Source organism: Girardinichthys multiradiatus, chromosome 23, assembly GCF_021462225.1.
Source record: "Girardinichthys multiradiatus isolate DD_20200921_A chromosome 23, DD_fGirMul_XY1, whole genome shotgun sequence".
Lineage (NCBI taxonomy): Eukaryota > Metazoa > Chordata > Actinopteri > Cyprinodontiformes > Goodeidae > Girardinichthys > Girardinichthys multiradiatus.
The window spans coordinates 18,052,086-18,068,149 of NC_061815.1; the positions used below are offsets into that span (position 1 = coordinate 18,052,086).

At 40.9% G+C, this 16,064-nt stretch overlaps 1 protein-coding gene across 1 annotated transcript; it reads left to right on the plus strand.

Moving 5' to 3' along the window:
• Window positions 1-1,100: 1,100 nt before the first annotated feature.
• On the plus strand, window positions 1,101-11,406 carry stc2a (stanniocalcin 2a). Its single transcript, XM_047354458.1, has 4 exons — window positions 1,101-1,453; window positions 3,868-4,010; window positions 7,260-7,471; window positions 7,662-11,406. The coding sequence occupies exons 1-4, from the start codon at window positions 1,315-1,317 to the stop codon at window positions 8,023-8,025; spliced, it is 858 nt and encodes a 285-aa protein (XP_047210414.1). The 5' UTR covers window positions 1,101-1,314; the 3' UTR covers window positions 8,026-11,406.
• Window positions 11,407-16,064: the final 4,658 nt, after the last annotated feature.

The window sequence follows — 16,064 nt, forward strand, 5'->3', positions numbered from 1 at the left end:
AATATGTTTACAAGGCACTATGAATTTGCTTTTCCTATCATGCTGGGTCTTTGGTTACTTAAGAGTGAGGACAGTAGATTGACTTCTCCATTGTGAGGTTGCCGATGTGCAGTGCAGTTATTTAAAAAGTAAACAAACAAAGAAGTTTTGAACTTTTAGTATCAGTGGGCCCCCTTGAGGATGGAGACCTAAGTGCAGTCTCCCATCTGGCACCCTTATGGCAGTCAGAACCTTGGCATAATGAATGGTGCAACAACACACGCCATTCAATGGGAGCTTGCATTGCACCACTGGCTCCTATAGACATACAGAAGCTTTCACCCAAAACGTACCAGTACCTTCAAGTCATTGGAAACATTGAGAAGCCTGAATGGCAGTGTTCCTCCTGCAGAGTCATTAAGTTCGCCACTTTTGTCAATGGCACCATTGATTGTTGCTCAAAAAATGAAAAGAAAAACAACGTTTGCCCTCTGTTCTTAGATCACTCTCTGTAGGGAATAACAGACCTTATAGTCACAGAATAAACGAGCCATTGCGCAAGAGAAATCTTGGAATTTCTCATAAAATGTGAGGAAAAACTGCCTTCTAAATATAAGCTTTCTGTTTTCAGTTAACTGTTATTACAAAGTCTTAAAATAATTATATTTGTTTGACCAGACTGCATGTAAAGCATAATTTCCCTAGAGCTTCTGTCACTGCAAACCTGGCACTGGCTTCACTGAAATCACTGTTTACCGTTGCGGTTTTTTCAGTCACTATCTTATTAGTGATTTAATAGGCTGTAGAGTGTGTGGTCGAGAAGTTGCATGTACTGTTTTCCCCTTCATCCTAAATAAGCTTGTGTCATTGCAAACTATTAAGGTCTCCTACATTTTCTTGCATAATGTCTCTAATGTCTCCAATGAATCCAGGTCTAAAGTTATACAAGATCATATATTTAATCACTGACAGACTTAGTTTTTGAATTACTGCAGATCATGCATGTTGCCGCACAACGTCAGTTTTATTGCAAAAAGGAGAATTTTAAAGTTGACACTCCCCTAAAACCTTGGACGCGGATTTCTTCGACTCTGATTGGCTGCGATACCCCGACCGACAACACCTGCTTAACTCCATCCAAATTGACACCCGGGGCTCCAGAGAAATATAGGCAGCATCCCTTCCAGCTCATGCATTCAGTCCCACACAGCTGCTCCATGACACACCGAGTCGCAGCTGCGCCGATCCAAGGTGAACCCTCGTAAACACACACACTGACACACACTCTCTCTGTCGGATCTTCGCCGGGAACGGAGGCACACTCCCGGAGACGCAATGCTGGTCAAACTGGCCGTGGCGCTGATGGTTTTGTCAGTGCTGGAGCGAGCGGTGGGATCGGATAATATTGATTTTCACGACCTGCCCCCTGAGAAGCCCACCAGCCAGAAAGGACGCCTCTCCCTCCAGAACACAGGTAAAACAGAGGGTGCCCGCAGAGAGACGGTAAGAAGCATTGGGGGGTAGGGGTGGGGGGTTGCCCGGGACACGTGTTTCTGTAGCTGCAAATTAAAGCATGCTGGGAGGCACGTTTGGGCAATTTTGGCTTAAATTCCGTCGTTTCACGTTGAGTGACGTTCCCAAGAAAGGCGATATTTTGTAAATACTTCCAAACGGAAATTCAATACGTTAGTACACTATTAATAGATGGCACAAGGTGATAGGTAATCCATACGGCTGCACATCTAGGTGAGGGCGCGCTCCGGTGGAGGTCCCCGCGCGTGTGCAGCCTAGGTGTTTTAACAGTTATCTCTGAGGAAAATTTCTATTTTTCTTTTGCATGTTCGGAAAAAAAATCACTGTTGGGGGATGTGATCCAGCTGATTAGAGCGCTCTATAATTAAGGTTATTTAAACCACTGTATATAAGTAACTATGTGTAATCTCCAAAAATACACATGGAGCTCAGTCTTAATGTTGCCAGAAAACTGCTGTCCTCCTGCAGCATGAACCATGACATGCAAGGGATCCCGTAAACCCCTGTATCACAGCATCTATGTTATCTTTACTCTTCCTCACTGGGGAAATGGGGATAAACTTCCAGTGCAGGTTTCGCAGCAGCAGAGACTCCCGGCTACGCTGCTGTGTAATTCAATGCACGTTTGCGGCCGAGCTCGTACAATCCAAGCACATTCCCGCGATGCCAAAACAAGCATGCTGACAGCGGCTCACTTTTCCTGCCTACTAAAGTTCAACTCCCTTGACACAACTCATCCCCCCTCTCTCTCTCCTACAGCTGGTCAAACGGAACAGATCATCCGTGTTGACAAGTTTGATTTCTATTAAGTCACCTTTAATCCAGGTCAAGACGTCAGCGATGCGCAGTCTCCTCTAAAAAGTCATCATCAGTCATCAACAGAACCAGTGGCGTTTCGTGCATGGAAGCTGCCTCTCTTTTGTTTTGCTTTTAAAAATGTTTCACAAATCAAAACTGTTTTTAATTTCAGCGAAGGTTGACCACTCTATGATTTGCAATATACATGCAGGTCTCAAAATAAGGGGTTCCTGTTGCAAACAAAGACTTGTAGTCCCCTTTTTTTCCACAAATGTTGTTCATAATTAACAAAATGTAGAACCTGTGCGTTAGAGCCTACGAGGTGCTAAATGGGTGGGGTGGAATTTGTTTAAGAACTTAGTTTAAGAGTTCATTGTGTACCATTCTTGTGCTTGTTGTTCTGCAGTCCAATTCATGGCCATCTTTTCATGCAGTGCCCAATCCCTATCGACTGGGCATCACAGAACAAGCAACAGAAAACCCGTCTGGGCCTAGCTAACTTTTTTTTTTTAACCCCAAGAGCTTGTGCTGCTCCCTATCCCTAACAGACTGATCCCAAAACAAAGGTGAATCTTAGTGGTACAACTAAGATAATGCATGACACACAAAACTGGTTCTGACACAAACTCTGTTTTAAAGATGTTTAGAGCAGTACAGTTCAGATTTGTAGTTTGTTTTTGATTTTGCCTTTGAAATGATCAAGAGGTATTCAGATTCCTTGAAAAGACTAGTTAAATAGTCCTTGCAGTTTAAGCTGACTGGAAACCCAGACTGGAAATCATTTCCCAGCTGTGGTGTTCATATTTTCTCATAGTCACCAGTCAGTCTTCGTTGAAAGGACATCCTAAAACGAATAATAAAAAAAGTTTGAACCTAATTGACACTCTTTTTATCTAACTCCCTGTGCCTCCCCTAACAGAATAGTACCCTGGACAGTGACCCATACTGTAGTTTTAAGGTGCTGATCAAATGTGCATTTCTGGCATCTACTTTACCATGAAAATTGCATTTGAATTATTGCATGCAAATGAAGCTAATGCTTTCATGCATTAATTTCCTATGCCTATATTGCTGCTTGTGCATTCCCCATTGCATTATTGTGACTTTTTCAGTGTGCAACTTTCCTGTCTGCAAAGGCAATACTAAAGTACTTGTTGATGCACATTTATTAAAGAGAACAACATGAACCAAAACGAGTTCATTTGTTGTAAAAAGAATATCTGCAATGCACCATCCTATCTCAATGCCAGACAGTGCAGATGACTGTGGTGCAGAATGACACAGTATATATGTCTCCCACCAAGTGTTCCCCACCCACTGATGCCCATCTTCTCTCAGCATCCTTTTTCCCCTCATAGGCTCGATGTCATGAAGACACAAATTACCGCCCACGTCTGTGCAAATAGTTATACGCCTCATAAGCTTTCTGATTAAATCCAAAGTGAAGTTGTGCCTTCAAGCTGTACTGTCTTCATAGACAGCGCTGCTTTCAGCATGTGTCGTCTCTGCTGTGAACACATGATAAGGTCCCTTGCCTAACCTGTTCTTATTTTCCAGCTGAGATCCAGCACTGCCTGGTGAGTGCTGGGGATGTTGGCTGCGGCGTGTTTGAGTGCTTTGAGAATAACTCCTGCGAGATACGAGGGCTGCAGGAAATCTGCATGACGTTTCTGCACAACGCTGGCAAATTCGACTCTCAGGTACTAAGCTAGTCTGTCTGTTTGCAGACATTTTGCAATTCACTGCTGCACAGTTATGCTCTAAACCCACAAAGTAAATGTTTATTTTTATTTCTAATGTGCAATCTGCAATGCACTTCACATTTAATCTCTTCGGTTTTGATTGGAAGAGAAGTCGCTAACGGAACCAAAGGGCCTGTGCCAGTTGGCCTGGGGCCCAGTTAGCTTACTTGTTATACATAGCGGAGGTTGAAACCCTGCCAAATGAGGCTTGACTAGGGTGTTAATATGCCCATAAGGTCATACACAAGGAATTTACATGTATGAGTGCCAGTTGCATAGATTTTATCAGAACAATTGGACTATTTAACCATTCATCCCAAAATTTATTCTTCAGCACATGCTCTTGAATTGCTAAAACAGGTGCAGTAACTAATCAGTTAGAATGTAACCCCAAAATGGCGAAAAGATTTCAGTACATTTCATTTGGGTAGATTATAATAAATATATCTATGCAGAAATTAGGTAAGCTCAACAACTGAAAGAAACTTAAGGTAATTAGTTAAATTCCAACCAATTTTTAAAGGTACTTACTCAACAAAATTATATTGGATTAGGGTTTTTCTGGAGCCACTTTACATAAGTTAGCTAATACCCCAAATAGATTAGTTTCAAACTATTCTTTGTTATATTGACTTAACCTCTGAACCGACTGAAACAAATTTGTCAATTTATATATATTTTTTATTGAATATAAATACAAAACTGCCTTTCTCAATATACATAAAGAGAGCTCAGATTGATGAATAGGTCTATCAAATAGACCCAAGGATTTAGCATGACTTAGCATGAGAATAATGACTAACAAGCCCTTTCACTGGTTATTTCAGGAAATCGTCTGGCTTGTCCTCCGTGTTTAAATGAAACAAAACAAAACTGCTTTGTTATTTTAAGTCATGCATCAGTGCTTAAATTGTACAAAGTTTAAATCTTAGCAAGTAAAACATTTTTAATTCCCTTCAACTATCGTCAACCACAGCTAAGATGTGCCGTTCACTGGCATAGACTCCCTAAGGGTTAAGGAGTTAAGCCCGCTAGTGAGTGTGACTTTAGTAGTAGCACTGCTAAACTAGAAAGGGCTGGATACAAACCTAAATAATTGCTTTAAAACAGAAACATTTTCAACAAATCTTAAGACAGTTCTTGCATCTTTTTTAAGCTATCATTTTATAAACACGCTGGACAGTAAGCACAACAAATAAGAACATTGGTTAATTGCTAACATGTTTGAAATACCATTACTAGGGTCTGTGGAGAACAGCATAACACAGCCTTTTCCCTCCTACACCTGTTGTTGCACACCGCTGGTGAGCTGGCTGAAAGAAGGCTGCTATACATTTCTCTTTCTGACAACAAATGCAAATTTGGCTTACTGGAAACGTTTCCAGCCTATAAGTAAAAACAGTTAATACATTTTAAAGATAATTTTTTTGAACTACAACAGTTGTATTATTTAGCATCTATAGGGGCAACAGCTGCTTTTTCATTTGAAATAAAGTAAGTTAAATAAAATTGTATATTTTTGTTTTAAACATCATTTAAAACAAAAATGAGAAAACAAGAATGAGTCCCAGATGGGATTGTCCATGGGTTACGCAATAAGCTCATGTTACATGCCTATATAGGTTTCATTCAATACAACCCTTGTGTTGCACCACTTCGAACTGATTTTCTTAATACCCATTTGAGTCCCAGCTAAGACCTACATATGTTACCTAAACAAATTGGCTGAAAAAGGATTTTATTTAATCAAGTCAAGTGGTTTGCGCTTTGTGAACACAGGACAACTTCGTACCCATTCAGCCCGAGTAGAATCCGTATGGGTCACACACACGGGTTGGACAATGAAACTGAAACACCTGTCATTTTAGTGTGGGAGGTTTCATGGCTAAATTGGACCAGCCTGGTAGCCAGTCTTCATTGATTGCACATTGCACCAGTAAGAGCAGTGTGAAAGTTCAATTAGCAGGGTAAGAGCACAGTTTTGCTCAAAATATTGAAATGCACACAACATTATGGGTGACATACCAGAGTTCAAAAGAGGACAAATTGTTGGTGCACGTCTTGCTGGTGCATCTGTGATCAAGACAGCAAGTCTTTGTGATGTATCAAGAGCCACGGTATCCAGGGTAATGTCAGCATACCACCAAGAAGAACGAACCACATCCAACAGGATTAACTGTGGACGCAAGAGGAAGCTGTCTGAAAGGGATGTTCGGGTGCTAACCCGGATTGTATCCAAGAAACATAAAACCACGGCTGCCCAAATCACGGCAGAATTAAATGTGCTCCTCAACTCTCCTGTTTCCACCAGAACTGTCCGTCGGGAGCTCCACAGGGTCAATATACACGGCCGGGCTGCTATAGCCAAACCTTTGGTCACTTATGCCAATGCCAAACGTCGGTTTCAATGGTGCAAGGAGCGCAGATCTTGGGCTGTGGACAATTGTTCTCTGATGAGTCCACCTTTACTGTTTTCCCCACATCCGGGAGAGTTACGGTGTGGAGAAGCCCCAAAGAAGCGTACCACCCAGACTGTTGCATGCCCAGAGTGAAGCATGGGGGTGGATCAGTGATGGTTTGGGCTGCCATATCATAGCATTCCCTTGGCCCAATACTTGTGCTAGATGGGCGCGTCACTGCCAAGGACTACCGAACTATTCTTAAGGACCATGTGCATCCAATGGTTCAAACATTGTTTCCTGAAGTGCCGTGTATCAGGATGACAATGCACCAATACACACAGCAAGACTGGTGAAAGATTGGTTTGATGAACATGAAAGTGAAGTTGAACATCTCCCATGTCCTGCACAGTCACCAGATCTAAATATTATTCAACCACTTTGGGGTGTTTTGGAGGAGCGAGTCAGGAAACGTTTTCCTCCACCAGTATCACGTAGTGACCTGGCCACTATCCTGCAAGAAGAATGGCTTAAAATCCCTCTGACCACTGTGCAGGACTTGTATATGTCATTCCCAAGACGAATTGATGATGTATTGGCCGCAAAAGGAGGCCCTACACCATACTATTAAATTATTGTGGTCTAAAACCAGGTGTTTCAGTTTCATTGTCCAACCCCTGTATATACATGTTGGCTGGGTGATACCAAACCATGCCTCCATGGAGGCAGGTTTCCTTCTTTTTCCGTTAGCTGATGCATTTGTATAAAAGGGACTTTCAGTGACTTTGTCTTGGTATTATGCATACAGGGAAAATCCTTCATCAAGGATGCTCTGAAGTGCATGGCCCATGGTTTACGGCACAAGTTCAGCTGCATCAGCAGAAAGTGTGTGACCATTAAGGAGATGGTGTTCCAGCTCCAGAGGGAGTGCTACATCAAACACAATCTGTGCTCTGCTGCGAAGGAGAATGTGGCAGTCATGGTGGAGATGATTCATTTCCAAGATCTTTTCCCTAAAGGGTAAGCTGCTACGTTTGGTCACTTCTTTTCCTCTGACTCCTAACATTTCTTTTTTCTTTTTAAAGTTATTTCTATTCCTTTCAATACTCTTATCCCAGTTATTCATCTTAATGTGCAAGATCATAATGTATTTTACTTCCAAATGTTAAATCACAGGATTCATGTGAGTAATCCGCCTTTCTCTGCCCAGCCCATACGTGGAGCTGGTGAATATTCTCCTGAACTGCGGCGAGGAAGTCAAAGAAGCACTAACTCGTAGCGTCCGACTGCAGTGCGAGCAGAACTGGGGGGCGCTGTGTGACAGCCTGAGCCTCTGCTCCTCCCTAGTGCCTTCTCCTGCTAGCTCCATCGTCGAACACCACCGCCACCCCTTCCCTTCTCCCCATCTAGAGCCGGAACAACCCCGCCTTCCACGGCAAGGCGACAAAGACAGAGCTGGTAAGGCGGCCCTCAACGCTCACCTCCGTCATCGCAGTCACGGCCCCCGCCGCCACAGTCCAGAAGCAGCAGTGGGGACTGAACAGGAAGATCCCAAGGCCGACATCCGAAGGTGAAAGCTCAAAAGATCTTTGTACCCCTTCCACAACATTTAAAAGCCACATTTGCAGACTTACACACATCCATGCCATCACATGCACACACAGGCCTCTACAAAAACACAAACTCCCAGACAGACTAAGCAGAAGGAAACAAGTCCTGATCTTTCCTTTTCTCTTCCGCTTATCCAGTCATTCCAGCAGTCCCACATGGTAAACTTGCAGGGTAATTGTGGTGTAGACTTTAGGCCACAGTTTGTTTTTTTTATCTTTTTTTTTGTTTTTAATGAATGACAGTTGTTACCACAACTATTTCAACTGTTAAGGCAATTTTGTCTCTAATATAGGATTTCTCAAATCATTACTTACTGTAAGATTTGATTATATATGTATTATTTATTTTATTCTTTATGCAATGTTGAAATATCAAAATGTACATAGAAATAAACTTATCTATATTTATATGACCATGTATAAATATAGCTACAATATGCAAAACTGAGATACTATTGATGACAAAGTATACAATGTGCTGTATGTTATTCTCTTTACAGTATTGCACCAATCACACATGGAAGTTTAGATATGTAATATACACCATTTGCTGTTTCAGAGTTGGAATGTGTATTATTCCCTTATAGATACTTGATGATTAAACAGAAATTGTACAGGTTTCGTCCAGTTCTGGCACATATTAATCTTAGTGCATGATGCCCATAAAGTTGACAAACTTGTGCATTTTTTTCAAAAGTGAATGTGCACTCTAAAGAGGTTATAGTTAGCTCAACATATAATAATGACTCATCTGCATAGAGAGATATAAAAGCTGACTTGTATCTCATTGAGTCAGAATAAAGCAAGACTCTACGGCCTGAGAATATTTGGGTTAACTCTGACATGTGTCTTATTTTCATCCAAAAAATGTGTTGCATCACGTTCTTTGATTGTTAATGGAGCTTCAGAAACTGTCTCAGAAATATTTCAGTCACTTGTATAGTTTCTTGCTAAGGTATTTACATTTAGTTAAGTCACAACCACAAACTGATATATTTTATTAGGATTTTATGTGGTAGACCAACAGAAAGTACTGCATAACTGTGAAGTGAGAAGAAAAAACATAGTTTTTCTTACAAATTAGAATTTGAAAAATGTGGCATGCATTTGTATTCAGCCTGGCTGAACCTTCTGTTTGCAATTACATCAGCAGGTCTTTTGAAGTATATTTCTACCAGCTTTGCACATCCAGTGAATTAAATTTCTGCAAATTCTTTGCCAAATAGCTCAAGATTGATCAGATTGACTGGATAGTCTCTGAAAACAACAATGTTAAAGTCTCTCAACATATTCTTACTTTAGCTCTGGGTATTTTATTTACAGTGATTATCCTAGAAGGTGAACCTATGCCTTGGTCTCAGGTCTTTTGCAGCCTCTGACTGATTTTCTTCCAGGATTGCCCTGTAATAGCTCCATCCATCTACCCATCAACTTGATCAGGATTAGCCCCCCTGTCCTTACTGAGAAAAAGCTTCCACATAGTATGATACTCCCTCCACCATGTTTCAAGTGGGGATGGTGTTTTCAGAGTAATGTGAACTGTTGGTGTTCCGCCACACGTTGCGTTTTGCAGGTAGGTATGGAAAAATATAGCCTTTTGGTCTTCCTGTGGCTTTCTTTCAAGTTGCCATCCTTCTATATATGCTCTGCTTGCAGAGTACACAGCTAATAGTTGTTTTTGTGACAGATTTTCCCACCTGAGCTCTAAATCTCACCAGCTCCACAACTTTATTTCTCCCTTTACAATTATGTACTTCTTTATGTTGGTTGATTGCATAAAAGCCCATTGTATTATAATAAAGTTAATGGCTGCAATTTTAAAAAAAGGTGAAAGAAAGGTGTATTAATGCTCTTGAGCAAGGCACTGTATAACTTCAGCTTGTCAATAACTAGTCAATGAATTATTCGGGGCAATCCATTTTTTGTCAGCTATCAGTGAAGTGCAGCCAAGGGAAGATGTTTAGTTTGAAATGTAAAAATCATAAAACATCACCGTGCCTAAACTGGTTAATGTCCACAGTGACCGCTTCTCTGTGATTTACGTGAATGGATATTTGCTTTGTCGTAAAAAGATTTAATGTTGAGTTATTTTTATAATGGTGTTGAGCCACAAAAGTCTTAGATTTTGCACTTTGAATGATTGTCGGTTTGTGTTGGGAAAGGTTAGCCAAGAGGTCTGCATTAACAGAGTAGTCACCCTCTAATCAAAGGCTATATTTTATCTAAGCGGCCTGGTTTCCTTATCAAGCACACTGCCGAGTCATGCATCACAGCATAGCTCCTTAGCACCAGATTTAGCCCCTTTCTGCGCTCGGGCCGCCCTACTCCCTCTGGCATTCCATAGGGCAGGAAACAGGCTTGACAGTAACCTTCCAGATCCCTTGCTGTCTCTAAATTAGCCCCTATTCCTCTCTGGACTCTGGGTCAGACATGAAGGCCTGTTATTTTAGCCGTCAGAGCCACGGCAGCACAGCGAGGACCCAGGAAGTAGGCTTAGTTCACACACAGGGGCTCTGACGTTGTTATTGTGAATGTTATATTTACCGAGGCCACCAGATAATTCCTCTGGGCCGTGGCCAAGAGCCAGCAACATGGGGAAGGCAGGGAGGAATGAAAGCAAGAGGGAGAGGGATGCAGTAAACATCTTTTTTTATGTGTTGATTTACTCTGTCTTAACTTTCCCTTTTACTCTTCTTCTCTTCCTCCTTAAGATCAAAAACACAGTGTCATGCTTCAGCTCTAGAAGCTCAGTATTTGTGCACAATGCACCTCATGGTGAGGAGGGCTTGGTGCAAAACGCAAACACAACCTCATTCGGATTTTGTGGCTCAGTCAATGATTTTTCTATTTTCTCTTTACATGCTTATATTTATATCCATTTTATCCCCTATGGACATTTAAAGACTGTAATACCTAAGGCTTTCAGGCTGTTGTTGTTTCTTTTAGTGTTTTTTAAGTGATTGTGGAAAGTTGGGATTGCTGTGATAATCCCAACACAGGACATAAGCTAATCCTTTTGAGAATGTACTGTATGTGTTTTAAAGTGACAATCTGTTCAGCTCTCTGTCATTAGGTTTTAAATACGGCTGTTTGTATTGATGTGTAGTGGCTTGAATGGCATTTCTTGTATGTGCTTTGAGGAAAATAAAACTACCCATGTCCCTGTAATTCTGGTGATCTGCTGCCACTTCACGTTGCTCTCCTCTGTTCTAGCACAAGGTGAAAAACAAAAACAGATGAATATTTTTGAGTTGGTATTACACAAGGCCCAGTGTGACTCTGTCAGTATTCTTGGCTACTTCTCAGCTGTATTGTTTTTTCAATAAAATATTTTGTGTCATAAAACCACTTGTGTTTTCTGCAATGTTATTTTCTAGTTTCAAAATGTCCATCTAGTTCCGAGCAGGACAGCAGTGAAGTGCCCTGATGTCTCAGGTGTACCCTCAGGTTAAAGGACACCAAATTCTCAGAGGATTTGCTGCCTCCTTTTTCTGACAGCGAAACACGGGCCTTGTTTCAGGTTTCACCGACTGGAAATATCCTCCCTTTTGGGAGGCCTAAACATTTACGTCACCAGCTCTGGACTGCATGCAATGTGTGAGATGGGTTTTGAATGTCAGTTTTTATGAGTTGCCCCAACAGTGTACATTGCTTCACCAAACATTTAGACAGGGTTCTTATGTGAAAGGTGGCCCAGCTGCTTTTTTGCAGCCTCGTTGGTATTCTTGGGTTAGAGTATAGAGTTTTCCTCATGAGGCATATTTAGATCTTCGTAACACAGATCCTGCCCTCTTTTTTCACTTTGTCTGCACTCTGACAGAGAGGGTACATACCATGCCATAGCATACTAAACAGTTTCTGTAGAAGCAGTACCTCTACAGTTCAGTACGTCTCTACCTATCTTAATTTACACACTGTTGCAAGCCAACGTTTAGCGTGCAGTCATTGTAAATAACCACTAGGTGGCGGAATTTCCTCTGAAACCCGCATGGGCATAAGTGGTGGAAGCAGGTGTTTGATTTTTAATACGAAGATGTCAAAATTAAACCACAAATTCTTTGAGAGACCATAATAAAGGTCAAATAGTTCATGGTCCAGATTTAATTTGAAATGTGACCTTACAGAAGATTGTCTCGTTTTATGGGTTTACAGATGGCATATAAGACAAATTAAAAAGAAAAAGAGATGTGATTGCACCAGCTTTTAAGCTCTGGCATATTATGGTGTGTAATACAGTATCTTTCAACACTATACATACCCTTTGAACTTTTCTGACATTTTGTCACGTAACAACAACAACCTTCAATACATTTTATTCTTCGTACACCAACAGAAAGTAGTGCATAATTGTGAATTGGAAGGAAAATAATGGTTTTCAAACAAAAATTAGATGATTCACTCTGCCTCTTTTAATCTGTCACCTTTAAATAATCTAAAGTCACATAATTGGTAAATTAAGTCCATATGTGTGTTGTCCAATCTCAGTATAGACAGAACTGTTCTGTGAAGGCATCATGAATTGTGTAAGAGGAACAAAGCCATTGTTTACCTATCATCTGAAATATAAACGAGTATGGCACAACTGCAAACCAACCAAGCTGGCTATCCTTGGACAGGTGGATGAAGCTAAATACAGGTAAATTGTGGAAACAAATCTATTAGAGGTTGCAAAAAACTGGCAACTGGGGATGTCATTTCAACTTGGGTGAAATGACATCCCCTAACCATGCAGCCAGAGCTACAGTGGAATGGGCTAGAGTAAAGCACAATCATGCGTTAGAACGGTCCAGTCAAAGTCCAGACCTAAATCTAATCAAATATCTGTGGCAGGTTTGAAAGGCATTGTTTATAGATGTTTCACATCCAATCTGACTGACCTTAAGCTAATTTGGCAAGAATAATGAGCAAAGATTTCAGTCCTAATAAAATCCCAACGAAATACATTGATTGTTGTAAAATGACAAAAATTTAAATAATTCAAGGGATAAGAATTTTCAAGCTAGAGTTTTTTCAAGGATTTTTAGTGGGTGTATTTTAAGTGAAAAAGCAAAAAAAAAAGCACCAAGGCCACATTGTGGTGCAGCACACATTCTGTCTAGACCACAGAGTGTGTATGAAGGAAACTTGTGCTGCGTCACTCTCTGCTTCTTACAACAACACTTGAGTCTGAGACAGATGACCTCGTGGCAAAACAAAAGTCCACTGCCTCAAACTGAAATCTCCCAGCTCGCACTTGGAAGACAGTGACGCAGCTTTTCCGATATAGTGAAGACTAACAAAGAAGGGGCTGGACTGCAGAGAGGAGGCTGTGTGTCAGAGCAGAGAAACCTGAGACAGCTGGCCCTGGGCACTCTGTGAACGTCTGCCGTGTCCTCCACGGCTAACTAATGAATTAATGACTGGCTGCCTAAGTTACATGGATGAATCATTTAGGATTCATTTGGGGGTGAATGCATGCTCTGCACTTTTGTCTACTGTTGGGCCTTCTGAACACATTTATATAATAATAGATGTCCTTTATGTAAGGCAGAAAGCTTGTGCAAAAAATATTTATTTTGCTGCATAGAGACCTACCCTACCTTCACTGGGGAATAGCGTGTCGAGCTTTTAGAGACAAAATATGCTGGCACAGCTCAAAAGGCTGATGGCATACAAATGCATACGCCTTCAAACACAAATACCCCCATGTCGAAGCTCTCTCACTCCTTTGGAAGGTCGGAGACTATTAAACCTGCAACACCTAGACTGGCAGAATGGTAATTCAAGGGGGAAACCAGATGCTGAAGACACACTGTTGTGTTGCTAAACCACCCTAACAGGCCCTGCAGAGAGTCGGGCGGGCTGGTGCCTGCTACTGCTACTCAAGGTTACAAATGAAGGGCGGGTCTGCCTAGGGGAACTCACGATGCCGCAAAGATTAGAGAAGTGAAACCAAGCAATTTCTCTTTCATTGCCCTACAATCAATCTATCTATCTATCTATCTTCTATCTATCTATCTATCTATCTATCTATCTATCTATCTATCTATCTATCTATCTATCTATCTATCTATCTATCTATCTATCTATCTATCTATCTATCTATCTATCTATCTATCTATCTATCTATCTATCTATCTATCTATCTATCTATCTATCTTAGGTCAGTGTGAGTCTCACTTTGGAATATAACCCAGCTTGGGGTGGAGAAAAAAAAACATTTGTTTACTCAAATCATTTCATCTGCATTTGCAAATACTACAACATGGTTTTGAAATCTATTGGCTGTGAGTGTATCAAAACTGCTAAATTTTGCTTATTTATTCATGTTTTACATGTATCAAGATTTTTTTTAATAATCGTTTAAATAGGTCTTGAGTAAATCCAGCCCAAACGTCTAGAACTATCGAGTTTCAAACCAAGTATATTTTAATCTTAAGTGCTAAACCACTCTTTTTGTCTGCATACAACCCTTTTTGTAACAAGTTGACTCTGAAAGAGCTATCAGCTGATAACTCAACTTATTTCTGTATGGTTTGTTGAGCGTTGAAACTTGGCAATTTGCAAAAAACTAAAGAAATTCATAACAAGACAGGCCTACAAAAATCTAAATAAAAAAAGTTGACTAAGCCACTCTGACATTGAGTTCATATTAAGATTTTAGGGTATTTTCTTTTGGCAGTTGAAAAAAACCCATCAAAAACAAAACAGTGGCATAACTCTTTAGTTGATTCTATGTTCTGTGTGTCAGGTTTTCAACTTATATATCTTAGGTAATAATTTAATGGGTGCCTATTAAGTGTCATGTTACTAGCTTGTTTTGTAACCTGTCTCAAAATGAACTTTGTTATTACTGGTGCAATAAAAACTGTGTTTTGAACGCAATTGTAACGTGCCTAGCTATAACAATCATACTCCTAAAAACGTTTTTTACATTTTTGACACGATACAACTACATGCAGCTTTGCTACATATGTCTACATTGAGATTTAATGTGACAGAGCCACACAAAGACTGCAGAGTTGTAAAGTGAAGGGAAAATTATATATACCGGTAGTTTAAAAAAATCTTTTGCAAATAATAATCCAAAATGTGTGGCTTGCATTTATATTCAGCACCCTTTAATGTGGTAGCCCTAATAATATTAGCCCCAATAATGTCTGCTTTCAGAAGTTAGATATTGACTAAATAGAGTCTACCTGTATGTAATTTAATCTCGGTTCAAATACAGGTGTTCTTTGAAGGCCTCAAAGGTTTGCTGGAGAACATACAGGGGTTGGACAATGAAACTGAAACACCTGTCATTTTAATGTGGGAGGTTTCATGGCTAAATTGGACCAGCCTGGTAGCCAGTCTTCATTGATTGCACATTACACCAGTAAGAGCAGTGTGAAAGTTCAATTAGCAGGGTAAGACCACAGTTTTGCTCAAAATATTGAAATGCACACAACATTATGGGTGACATACCAGAGTTCAAAAGAGGACAAATTGTTGGTGCACGTCTTGCTGGCGCATCTGTGACCAAGACAGCAAGTCTTTGTGATGTATCAAGAGCCACGGTATCCATGGTAATGTCAGCATACCACCAAGAAGGACGAACCACATCTAACAGGATTAACTGTGGACGCAAGAGGAAACTGTCTGAAAGGGATGTTCGGGTGCTAACCCGGATTGTATCCAAGAAACATAAAACCACGGCTGCCCAAATCACGGCAGAATTAAATGTGCACCTCAACTCTCCTGTTTCCACCAGAACTGTCCGTCAGGAGCTCCACAGGGTCAATATACACGGCCGGGCTGCTATAGCCAAACCTTTGGTCACTCATGCCAATGCCAAACATCGGTTTCAATGGTGCAAGGAGCGCAAATCTTGGGCTGTGGACAATGTGAAACATGTATTGTTCTCTGATGAGTCCACCTTTACTGTTTTCCCCACATCCAGGAGAGTTACGGTGTGGAAAAGCCCCAAAGAAGCGTACCACCCAGACTGTTGCATGCCCAGAGTGAAGCATGGGGGTGGATCA